Genomic DNA, 13026 nt, shown 5'->3' with positions numbered 1-13026 from the left:
GAATTGTTCCCTCTTTCTCCTAGCTTGAGAGTGTTCGTTGCTTACGGTACTTCTACCCTGAATCTTTCCTGCCAACTCCCTGCTCTCACCTGTAAACTTACAAATCACCCTTACAACATTAGCTTTATAACTTTATCAGTTGAACCCCTTCCTTTAGACTCCCATGTGTTTGGTGATTATTTGGCTAAATATTTGGCTAAATTCTATTTGGATTTTTTCTCTTTTGACTCAGTGTAAATGGTTGACTTTTCCTTTGACTTTTTCCCTTTGACAAATCCTGATAGCTTTGCTCGAGTCCCAGCCTCTAAGCTGGTGAACGGCTTAGGAGAGACTTGTGGGATGGCAGGTGTGGGGGTCTGGAGCCGTGCACCCCAGAAAACATGTTTTTAAAGTTAATCCATTCCTGTGGGTGTGAACCTATTGTTAAGTAGGACCTTTTGATGAGGTTACTTTGGCGAAGACGTGGCCCAACTCAATCAGGATAGGTTTTAATCCTTGTACTGAAGTCTTATAAGCAGAAGGGAATTAAGACAGAGGGAGAAAAAGCCACGGCAGCAAGAGGTGGAAGGTCAACAGAACTCGGAAGAGAAGGGAGAGGCCAGGAGAGGACGCCATGTGCATTGCCACGTGACACAGGAGCTCAGGACCAACCCCCCAGCAGCCAGCTTCAGAACGCCAGTCTTCAGAAGCAAGCATTGCCTTGATGATGTCTTGATTTGGCCTTCTAGTCTCAAAACTGTGAGCCAATACAGTTTCATTGTTTAAGCCAACCCACTGCATGGTACATGCTTTGGCAGCCAAGAAACAAAAATTACAGAGAAAGCTTGGGCTTGAAGCAGTAAACCAGGATTCAGGCTTTGCCTTTCACTAGAGTTCAAAACTCTCAACTAACTTCCTTCTCTGTGAGAGGGGCATGTGGTGGCAGCACTTACCCTGCCTTGCTAAGACGGTGTGTCATGAGGTAACTGATGGGACCATTCTTTGTAAAGAGAAAAGCCCTACAGTAATCCATGATCAGTGTGCTTTTAAAAGATGTGTTACTTTTTAAAAGTAACAGCTTTACTGACTTCTAATTCACATACCATAAAATTCACCCTTTAAAGTACACAACTCAGCAATTATTATTATATTCCCAGAGCTGTGCATGGACTGAGTTTAGAACATCTTCATCACCTCCAAAAGAAATCTGTACCCATTAGCTGTCACTTTGCATTCCCTCCTCTGGCAACCACTAATCTACTCTTTCCCTATGGATTTGCCTATTCTGCACATTGTGTATACATGGAATGATATAATATGTGCCCTTTTATGATGGATTTGTAATTAATATTCTTATCCCTACTTTACAGATGAGGATTTATGTTCTGCCACCCCAACTCCTTCTAAGCTTTCAGAGGGAAGGATCACGTCTTCTATTTCTCTGGTATCTACTATCCTGCCCAGCTAAGTACTGGGCACAAAATAAATTCTGGAAAATGCTGGTTAAGTCAAATGGAATTAAGATGCATTAGTTGGCCATAGCATTGACATGTCAGCAGGTAAAATTTTATTTTCTTAAGAGCGAGGACCAGAGTTTCTCTTAGAGGCGAAACTGCCTTTGCTTGGGAAGATGACTTGACAAGTGGCCTTTGGAGGAAGATGAGACTTCCAAGGGCATGTTCGCTCAGCAGGAATTTGCTTTGCTCCTGAGAAGGAGGACAGAGAAGAGAAGGGGGTCGGAGTAGGGTCATGGGAGCAGGAGAGGGAGGAGCAAAGGAGGGACCGGAGGCCTGAACGAGTTACCTTGTGGCAGGGGCCTGGAGGATATGAAGAACAATGAGCCTTACTGTTCTAGTTCAAGTTGACCTCATCTGCAGACACTGATTAATCTTGTGAGCGAGCCTTGCCATTGCCATGTAGTGGGCATAGAGGGGGGCATGGATTTCATGACTGGGATTCCATTCAGCATATTCGGGAGTCAAAGTTAACCATGAGACCGTAAGTACCAGGCAATTTACAGGAACCTGAGAGGGGTTCTGTCCTTCAGTTCTGGGGATGTGGGCCAAACTTAGCTGGGTTTCAGGAGCCAGGAGGCTCCAGCTAACACGTAGCTCAAAAACAAATGATTGTTTAAAGTATGCCTTAGAAGGCAGTTTTGCCAGATTTGCAAAGGACATTTTGGGGAGAATATGGGCCATTTGGTTGACTCCCTGGGTAAGTCAGAACACCACACAGCCAGACAGAGGGTGGGTCTCTAAAGTTTCCAGCACTTCCCAGGAGACAGTATGTTTCTCTAAGAAAGACCCATCAGTCTGTTTCTCTGTTAAAACAGAGCCCTGGAAACTTCAAAAGCCAAATGAGAAAGACAGAGGTGAGAAGGGGAACCGGGCTTTTGAAGCAGCCCGTTTTCCTACAACTGTCTTAGCTTCAAAGGAGTCCAGGCCCCCAGGACTCTGCTTGGATCTAACAAGGAGAGTGAGAGTGGTGGTGAATCTCAGACCCAGCATCCTTGCCCTCTTGGGGCTCAGTTCTTTGATGGGGTCCTGAGGCTAGTTGAAGAGATGCATAACTTAGAAGCAGGGCTGGAAAAGAGGGTCAGGAGAAATCCAGCTGTCCCCACAGGACAACAAAATATAATCTGGTGTTATAAATTATTTGTCCTCCTGACAATCAACTGACTTTTCTTCAGAGCTGCCCAAACTACAGATTTGGAGGGATAAATCTTTGGAGCCGTGTGGCTCTCCCTTGAGAATGCCATACTTCAAACTGAATTGATGAATTTTCAGATGCAGATGTGATATAGAAAATGAGCACCGCAAAGGGGAATGGAGACAGACAGAGTCTCTTTGCCTACTCAGTCCCATCCTCTCACTGATTTTCCAGCAGTAAGATTTGAGAATTCTGAGTGGAGAGATGCTATTGATGCAGTCCCTTTGATGCAAGAGTAAGGAGATTTGGGGGCGCTGAGGCCGGCTTGGGATCCCCCATGCCTGGGGCCATGCCTCTCCCTCTCTCTCCTTTGCTGCCTCTTGGGCAGGACAGCACAGAAATCCTCCCCAGGCCTCTTTGGTGCATATTTGTAGCATCTTCTATGATGACGCCGCTAAGAAGACACACTACATTGGTGTTGTCACAAAATTTTGTGTTTAAAAAACTCAGGTCTCTGATGGCCATTTATAACCAATAAGATCAAAACAGATTTTATCATTCTAAAAGAGTTAATTCCCTCAACCAACACATACATGTACTAGTACCAAGCCAAATAGAAATTGTAAAACAAAAACAAACCACCTAAAGAGAAGGCATCCTGTTCAATTCTGGAAGCTTCAAACCTACTGAAGAGAGCACTGTGACACTGTTTTCTCTGGTCATCATATATTATCTCTGATCCTACTAATAGCCACCATGACCAATTTATCAGAAATTGATTTCCCCAGGAAACTGAAAAAACTTGCTTTACATTTCTCAGCCACTGATCTTATCCTAAAACTTGTGTTCCATTTAGGGGTTTGGGCCCTGTTTTAGTTTTCCTTGGCTATTCAAGCAAATATCACACACAGTGGGTTGGTGAAAACAGTGGAAATGTTTTGAGGGTAGGAGAAAGTGCAAATCAAGTCACTCTCCAGGCATTGCTTTTGTATTAGTTAGGGTTCTCTGTAGAAACAGAATCAACAGGGAACACTCGCAAATACAAAATTTATAAAAGCGTCTCACGTGACTGTGGGAAAGCAGAGTTCAAAATCCGCAGGGCAGGCTGTGAAGCTGACGATTCCGATGGAGGGTCTGGATGAACTCCACAGGAGAGGCTCACCAGCCGAAACAGGAAGAGCCTGTCTCTTCTGAATGAATCCTCCTTAAAAGGCTTCCAGTGATCAGATTAAGCATTACTCATTGCAGAAAACACTCCTCTTTGGCTGATTACAAATGGAATCAGCTGTGGATGCAGCTGCCATGATCATGATCTAATTCTATGAAATGTCCGCATCACAACAGACAGGCCAGCACTTGCCCAACCAGACAAACAGGTGCCACCACTTGGCCAAGTTGACACATGAACCTGACTATGACAGCTTTCTTTCCAAAGACTGTGGAGTACTGAGACTTCCTGCTGCAGTCCTTGGTCCTTGGATCCTCTGTCACATGGCAATGCATATGGCAGCCTCTCCTGGCTTCTCTGTTCTCTTCTGGGTTCCACTGATTTTTAGCTTCTTGCTTCCTATGGCTTTTTCTCTCTCTGCCTAAATTTTGTTTTTCTATAAAAGAGTTCAGCAACAGTATTAAGACCCATTCTGATTGAGGTGGGCCGCACCCTAAATGAAGTAGCCTCATCGAAAGGTCCTGCTTACAATGGGCCACACCCACAGGGATGAATTAAGTTTAAGAACATGTTTTTTTGGGTATATACAACTCCAAACCACAATAGCCCCTCAAGAGTCCCAGGTTCTCCATTAGAATTATACATAGCAAGAGAAACTTCCAGATTACTATAGAACAGTGGGCGGGGGTCAGAGGTTCTCTTCTGTCTGACCACCTGGTCTCCCTTCATTTCGTGAAGAATCGCCAGTGTCCCAGTGTCTGCACAGCTGATTTGGAAAAAGCCACATGTTTCTGCTCAGGAAAATTCTTGAGGGATGAGAGCCATTGGAAGAATGGCCTGAAAGAGTCTATCCAACCGGCTGCTTAATTCAGGCTGTGGTGAGAGTGAGATGATTTTATTTTTAAAATCAAGGTCAGCTTTGCCCAAGTACCAACCAAAGTTTGGAAGCTACACATTTGATTTCCAGTCAGTGAGATTACATACCAAATGAAATCATGGTCAGAATATTTTAATTTATGTGTTTCTTTCCAATTTCTGCCAGACGTCTCATCTGCCCCAAATCTGGGCCATCTCTGATTGTGCGACTGCCCTTTTCTCAGTGGTTTTCCTCCATCCCCAATCCCAAACCCAGAAGATTGAGAATTCAGTAGTGGCAGAACTCTTTAGGGTACTGGGAATGAAGGGCTGGCTCTAGACCACTTGGTGCCCTCAGAGCACGCTAAGTGGTCTTTCATCTCATCCACAACAAACCCGTTAGTATGTGGAAGGTGGATAGGATGGCGCCTGGCACATATTAAGCACCACATGCATACAAGCTGCTAGTATCCTCCTCCTCCTCCCCCTCCTGTGAAGGACCATTTCAGAGAGTTGTGTGCATCCCAGACTGTAGACCCTGCACTATCAGAAAGCACATTTCTCATGTCTACAATTTCCAAGGTACCTTTGTATGTATCATCTCATCGGAGCAACTCCAAAAGTGCTAATATCCCTGTTTCACAAAACAAGGGCCCTGAAAAGTTGGGAGACTTCCTCAAGAACACTGAAATGGTTGTCCGAGGATACCGAATTTGAATGAACAGTGAAGGAGAGACTAGAACTTGGGTTTCCTGGCCTTTAGCTAGGGCAGGGGAAGACAGGGAAAGAGTTTGGGAAGCGGTATCCTTTTTGCCCCGGAAGCCATTGTGGTAAAGACCACTGGTTTTGACCAGGCACTTGACCAAACAAGCCTCCCACTTTCTGGGCACCACCAGGCTTCTTGGAATAGAAAAGCTCACCCAGCGTGGGTGGAAAAGCAGATGTTTAGGGAGAGAGGCTTGATGACCAGGGCTTGGCTGTGTCCCAGCAGTGAGTCCTCACTTGGATCTAAAGTTACCTGGCCCACGACACTGTTTTGATGGTTTCTCAAATTTCAGATGGTGACCTTGGCCACCTTATAAACATTAACTTGAATCTCAACTCTCTATTTAGTTCCTTTATATATATATATTTAATTTCACTTCCCCATCATGGTGTTGTGGGCTGGGGTTGACAGGCTTTCAGAGGTAGTTGGCATCGGTCAACTCGTCCTCATGGGCCCCTGTCCTGGCCATTCTTCCAACTTTGGGGTCAGTCCTATTATTTACTGCAGAGCCTTTCTCTTCTAACAGAGAAGTAGAAAAGTAATCTAACAGCTTCCTCTTTTAAACTCTTCAGCTATTCTTGAGGCCCAGTGGTTGGCATTTCAACAGTGCTACATAAAAAGAGAGTGCATGAAATACTCTAAGAAAATAATTGCACACAGCCCTTTGTTTCTCAACCCCTTTAATCCTTTTCTCAGATATGGCCACCATAATTACATGCAATATTCTGTATGTCAAACTCCATTCAGAGCTTTGATAAATATTAGGCGATTAAGCTATCTATAAAATATATAATTTGAAAATCTGGCATTGCATTTGCTGTGATTATTTCCTCCCTACCAGGAAGGAATGTTGAGTCACGCAGAAGGCACTGCTAGGTACGGAAATGAATAAGGATGTTCACTCAGGAGGCTCAGCTATTTCCGCATTTCGAAGGAGGTGACACAAAACCTCCTTGTGAGAAAGCAAAGAATGAGAGGAAGAGGGAGGGAAAGAAAGAGGGAGAGGGAGGACCACGGTGGCTCAGTGGAAGAGTTCTCGCCTGCCATGCCAGAGACCCGGGTTCGATTCCCAGTGCCTGCCCGTGCCAAAAAGAAAAGAAAGAGGGAGAAAAGGTTTTCAAGTGAAGCAGTGGCATTAGGCTCTTGAAAATGAGCCTCTTCCTCTGCTTGAAGGTTTCCCGTCCAGTCAGAGTTGCGGGGAGAGGTCTGCTGGGAAAGCAGGTGGGGAAGGGGCCCTGAGGAGTGGGGCAGGGCACCTACCAGGAGGTCCACCATGTTGGGCTTGTTGTTCCTTAGTGTCTTCACAGCATGGAACACGTCCACCGCCCTCTGGTGCCGGAGCATCTCGCAGACAATGCTGATGGCGCAGAACGCGCCACTGCGGCCACCCCCGTTCCTGTCAGAGAAGACATAAGGTGGTTGGACCATGCTGCCCTTTGGTGAAGTCACTCGCATGATCTACGGAAACACAGAACCTCCAAGTCCTTGAGTCATGAGGGTTTCTGCGGCTGCCCAACTCCCACCCTCGGCCATGTCTCCCAGTTCAAGCAAATGGAGTCCATTAGCACAGCACTTGGCCCAAAGGTCACCTGTAGCCAAGGTGGCAGAAGAACTAGCATGACCTCCTCTCCCTTCATGTCGATGCCACACTTTAGCTATTTTTACAGAAAACCTCCCCAGCAGAAAACATGCAATGAGCAGATACCTGGCTGGTATCTGCTAGGGAACTGGTGGTGAGCATGGGGCAAGTTCAAAGACGTACCTGGACTTTCATTTATTTTTACTCCCTTAATATTTCATGATTTAACTCTAAAACATAGGATTCTGGATTCTTTTTTTTTTTTTTTTTAACTTTGTATTCTGAACTACTTTTGGGCTGACAGAGAAGGTGCAAAAACAGTCAATCCAGAGAGCTGTCCTGTACAGTCAACTCTCCCTGATGTTGACATCTTACAGAACCACACCATAGTGTTCAAACCAGGAAGTTAACCTTGGTACAAGATGATTAACTAAACCACAGGCCCTAGTCCTGTTTCACCAACTCTTCCACTAAGGACCGTTTTCTGGTCCAGGATCCGACTCAGGCTGCACGTGGCATTTAGTTGTCCTGTCTTGGTCTCCTCTGACCTGTGACAGCTCCTCAGGCTTTCCTTCTCTTGCTTGACCTTGACACTTTAGAAGAGTACCGGTCGGCTGGTCTGTAGAACGTCCCTTACTTTGGGATGAGGTTGTGCACCTTTGCAAGAGAACCTACAAAAGTGATGATCTGTGTCTTGTCATTGGAAACATTGACCTTGACCATGTGTTAAGATGGTGTTGGTTGGATTGGTTTTCACCATAAAGTTACTACCTTCCTCTGTGTGTTTAATGAAATACTTTGGGACTGTATGGATATCTCGTTTCTCTTCAAACTTCTATCCCCTAAGTCTTAGCATCCACTGGTGGATCTTGTCTTAACAACTGCTGTGGTATTCACCTAATGGTGATTTTGTATTTCCCTCTTTCCTTCAACATTCATTCAATGGAATGCTACCATAATCAAGGGTTGCACCTTCTTCCCCATTTACATAGTTCATTTGATTATTTATTTTTATTGATCTCAGTGTGGCTTAACAGATGTTAATTTTATTTCTGAGTTAAAATCCAATAATATCAACGTTTATTTTTTGGTGCAAGTTTTTCCCGCTTCAAGTATTAGGACCTCCTTCTGTTTTGCTCTGTGTTCTTTTGACACATCTTCACTGTGTTTTCCTAACTTTCTGGAACTACAAGATGTTCAAGTTTCAGCCTGTATTTTCCCTGTACCAGCTTTGGAATCACCTGCTTCTCTCAGAAGCTATGGGCTCCTCTTTTCTTCTCTCCCTTTTCTCCCCTTCCTCCTCCTTCCCTCCTTCTCTTCCCTTTCTTCTTCCCTTTCCTTTTCTCCCCTTCCTCCCTCTTTTATTCTCTCCCCTTCCTCCTTCTCTTATTCTCTCCCTTCCTTTCTGCCTTTCTTTCATCACAACATCACTATCATACCTAAAACACACACTAATACACTGTTTTAATGTAATCTGATTTCTAGTCCATGTTCAAATTTCCCAGATTGTTCCAGACATTTTCTTACAGCTGCTTTGTTCAAACCAGCATCCAAACAAGGTCCTACACTGCATCTTATTGCAATGTCTTGCAAGTTTACTTTAATCTATAGGTTCCTCTTTGCCCTTTTTTTTCTTGGCAACTCTTTAAGGAAACTGGGTAATTTGTTCTATAGAGGTTTCCCAAATTCTGGATTTTTCTAATTCATTGCCTCTCTGTGATATCATTGAACATATCAGTCACTAACTCCAGACTTCCTATAAATTGGTAGTTAGCTTCAGGGCTTAATAAGAACTCAGGATTTTTTTTTTGACAAAGACACCTAATAAGTGTACTTTCAATCGGAGCCAGGCACAAGATACCTGATTGTCCCTTGAATGTGATTTAAGATTCACTGATCATTGCATTCAGGTGTTGGCTTGACTGGCCCATGATAAAAGTTCCAAGCCAGCTTTCTAATAAAGCATAATATACCTACAACGAGGTCCACCAATGGTGAGTATACATCCCAGTTCATTATGACAAAGTATGTACCATGTAACCATCATTCAGCTCAGATGCAGACGTGTCAGCCCCCAGAGTTCTCCTCTCTTCCCTGCCCTCACTACCAGTACCTTCAAAGGGAATTGCTGCTCTCACTTACCTCAGCCCACATTTCTTTAGCCTGCCTTTGAAATCTATAAACGGAATCACGCAGTATATATTCTTTCAGTCTGAATTTCACTCCAGATATGTGAAAAATTCACATTGTTGTATCAGGAGTTTACTCTTTTCTATTGCTAACAAGGGTTCCATTGAATGAATATAGTGTTATATGATTTATGCATCAAAGAGCTGATGAAGATTTGGGTGGTTTGCAGTTTTTAGACACTATGAGTAAAGCTGCTACAAACATGTCTTGTAGTACACATACACTCTTGTGCTAGTCATATACCTTAGAGCAGAAGTTTGTCTGCATTTAGTTTTAGTAGATGCCATTAAACAGTACCAACTTGTACAATTTTTACTTTCTTCCAGCACTGTGTGAAAGTTCCAGTTACTCCACTGCCCCAACACTTGGTATCATCATTTATAATTATTAGTTTGTTTTTAAAACTTAAGCCATTTTGGTGAGTGTGCAGTGGTATCCAATTCTGTTTCCTGTGTGTGTATATTTTCCTGAGAATTGATGATGTTGACCACCTTTTCTATGCTTGCAAGAAGCATAGAAGCTCTATGCTTCTATTGGGATACCCTTTTCTTTCTTTCTTCCTTTTTTAATGAAGTGCCTGTTCAAGTCTTTTGTCCATTTCAAAAAAAATTGGTTTGTCTCTTTCCTATCGACTCGCAGTAGTTCTCACACATTCTGGCTATGGACCTTTGTCTCGCTTTCCACTCTCTTATTGGTGTCTTTTGGTGAATAGGAGTGTCTCATTTTAATGATGTCCAATTTATCAACACTTTCTTTTATGGTTGGTGTCCTTTCTTTGATTAACTCATGAACGTGAAGACTTTGTCCTATGCTTGCTTCTAGAAGCTTTCCTGCTTTACTTTTCATGGTTTAGGCTACAAGGCCATCTGGAGTTGATTTCTCTGTGTAGTGTGGGGATACATCCCCCTTTATTCAGGCCATGGTTTTCCGGCTGCCCGCCATAGGCTGTTAGGGCTGGAGCCCTGTAAATCAGGTGGGTGTTCTGGATTTTCTCTTCTGCCCATGGGGATGCCCACGTTTACCACACTGCTTCTCCCCATCAGCTTTGCCCCTCGCGGCTTGCAGGAAATGATCATTGTTATGTCAAATACTTTCATCCAGGCTTGTAAAGCGGTTCTGGTTTAATTAGCTAGGAGACACGTATAAAGACAAAAGAAAAAAAGAAAAAGAAAAAAAAAACCCTTATCCACTCTTAGCTCACCTTGAGCATACTTGGCTCAAGGAAGCATTCAAACCACAGCCCCTGGAGGGCGGCAGCTCCGTGCAGGGACTCTGTCCACTGCCATCAGGTGGTGCCACGCTCTGCAGGGAACAGAGCTCCTGCCTTGGAACAGCAGGCAGTTATTGCAGGAGTTCGGAGCACCCTTTTCTCTCGGGCATCAAGGACACTGATTTAATAAACTTTGCTTCTCACAGCAAAATAAAGTAATCTTAGCGTTAAATGTATAAATCTAACCAAATATAAACATTCTCATCGGGTCTGGGTCACATGCTACCTGATGTTAGAGCTGGGACTTCTGGGTCCCCAAAGAACTTGAGTTCTCTTCCCAGGAGGGCAGAAGTACCAGTGTCCACACTGGCCACTCCACTGGAACAGCTGCCTGCTGGTTTGCAGGCCACAAGGAACAGTGATGCAACTGTTTGGTTGTCGGGTCCCAGCTGCCTCTTGGGAGGGTAGGTGTGGCTGTGTCCAGACGTGGCGATTTCAGTGGCTGTGGCAAGACCTGTCTTAAGGCTGTTTAGAGAAGTCTCCCACCTGGGGTTCATTCCTTCCTTTGCCCTAGATGGAGCGCTAATAATTCCAAGCAGTAAGACACAGGATACACAGATCCAGCTGCTGGGATCTCCAGATGCAGGAAGTGGTATATGAAAAACACTTGTGGTATATCACAAAACCCCAACAGATGTAATATCAACTCTAACTGCAATGTCATGTTTCGTTGTTGGGATTGTATCAATTCAGTGAGGCTATATCTGGACATAGATACATAAATATGGGAAAGAGAGCTGTTAAATACTTTTTGGTATGTTTTTGGTTTTAAGGCATTGGGTTCATGACAGGGAAGGGAAAATAGTAATGTGGTAAGGTTAATAACAACAGCTTTTTGGAGGACAAAGGGTTGAGACCTCTTGCTGAGGATTAGCCTGAAGAAATCTGCAAGTCTTCAAATCTACCACGTCTGCATTTAGGGTGAGACACCGGACAGAGAGAAAGCAGGGTGCAATTCTAAATTGCTAAGAAGGCTTCAGAGGGTCCCGGGAGCCAGGAGGGAGGTGGTACTCACAGAACAGCAAACCATTCTCTTAGCCAAGTTTGAAAGTTTAACTAGTATTGGGCTGTTCAGAGTGAAACTTTTATTTTCTCTTCAAATTGGAAGAGATTTCATTGTGCATTTCTGATAACACTCCACTGGAAAGCAACAAAGGCTGATACTACTTTAAGTTTCTACAAATTCTGTAAACATCTTTCCTAACTGCCTTGCCTTTCTAATTGCCTGTTCCATTAAGCCAATTCCAGCTGGTTGATTAGCTACATATTATTGCCAATGAGAAAATGCAGGTGAAAGTGGTTTGAAATGTATACATTCTAGGATTTCAGGATTTCGCAATCTTGGATGCACATCGACATAATCTGATTTTTTTTTTTTAAAGTACTGCTGTCTGGCTACCACCCTGAGATTTGATTCAATTGGTTTGGGTATAGCCTGGGCATTCTCACCCTCCCTTTTTTTTAAGGTTCCCCAAATGATTCTAATGTGCAGCCAAGGTTGAGAAGCATTGCATCGGAGCAGAAGTTCTCATTTCAGTGCATCACAAGAACTTTGCAAATTTACGTATCTGACAGGATCCAAGGTGACTGTCAAACTGTTGGCCTGGAGATCATACTTTGGGTATCACTGCTTTAAAACCACAAAGGAAGAAAAAGAGGTGGTCTTCTGAAATCCCTGACATGATTTCCAGGAGACTCACCAAGTAACGTGCTGGTAAACGAGCTTTGGGGACGAGGTGGGGTGGGGCCTTGCTGTGAAGCATTTGCTGATGATTTGGAGCTACCAACAGCTTGAAGACCAGCTTGCAAAATTCCTGAAAAATTAACACTTGGCCCTCAGGAGCAGTAGGTGCCAGCTCTAGCATCCCATGATCCTGCCCAGGGATTTTTTTAGGTGGTTCCTAATCATGGTTTTGGTGCTTGGTTTATACCTGAGATGCACCACCCAAATGCAAAATGTGCCTATTCTGTTTTCTGCAAAGCACACGAAACCCTCAGTGAGTGAACTGATCCTGCTAAGTCCACTATCTCCTGTCACCCCGACCTATTTACTTCTTTCTATTCAAAGACAGCGGGAGGGGAGGTCTGCACTGCTCACCCAGCACCCAGCTGGGGTGAAGCGCTTGCTCCCAGCACTTACAAGCAATGCACCACCGTGCGACCTTCGCCACCATTGTACTCTTCCTGCCACTTGTCCACCTGGCGGATAAGCTTCAGGAAGGAGCGTTTGGACACCGGCGTGTCCCTGTACATGGGCCAGCCCAGGAACTGAAACTGCTGCACCATCCGATATCCATCCTGGGGCTGCAGAGAGAAAAAGGGCATTATTAACTTCACTGAATTACAGTGGGCTGCTTCCAATTATTTGATCTTCTCATTGGAGCAGGCCATTATTAAAGGAGAGTGCTGCCTATAAATAATGAAGGTAGTTTCTGCCGGTCTGAAGAGTTATGCGTTTTAATCTCTATCTGTTATAAAAAACCAGGTGCTTGAAACGATGGGTCAAGACAAATAAGAGTGAAGCAGAACCCGCATGATTTTGCAAAAACCAAGTGAAAAAATAACTCAAC

General features: G+C 44.2%; 1 protein-coding gene across 8 annotated transcripts in view; it reads right to left on the bottom strand.

Annotated features, from left to right (window-relative positions):
• PTPRM (protein tyrosine phosphatase receptor type M) overlaps window positions 1-13026 on the bottom strand; it is an 823739-nt gene that overhangs the window by 6469 nt on the left and 804244 nt on the right. For all 8 annotated transcript variants that reach the window (XM_077135947.1, XM_077135946.1, XM_077135945.1 and 5 more), the window contains 2 exons: window positions 12597-12760; window positions 6678-6813 (listed from right to left, as the gene is read on the bottom strand). In XM_077135947.1, the coding sequence (XP_076992062.1) occupies window positions 6678-6813; window positions 12597-12760 (300 nt within the window). The remainder of the gene's footprint in view (window positions 1-6677; window positions 6814-12596; window positions 12761-13026) is intronic.

The sequence above is a fragment of the Tamandua tetradactyla genome, chromosome 18 (genome assembly GCF_023851605.1).
Source record: "Tamandua tetradactyla isolate mTamTet1 chromosome 18, mTamTet1.pri, whole genome shotgun sequence".
Taxonomy (NCBI): Eukaryota; Metazoa; Chordata; class Mammalia; order Pilosa; family Myrmecophagidae; genus Tamandua; species Tamandua tetradactyla.
The sequence above is the reverse complement of the archived record's forward strand: the minus strand, read 5'-3'. Positions and strand labels throughout refer to the sequence as shown.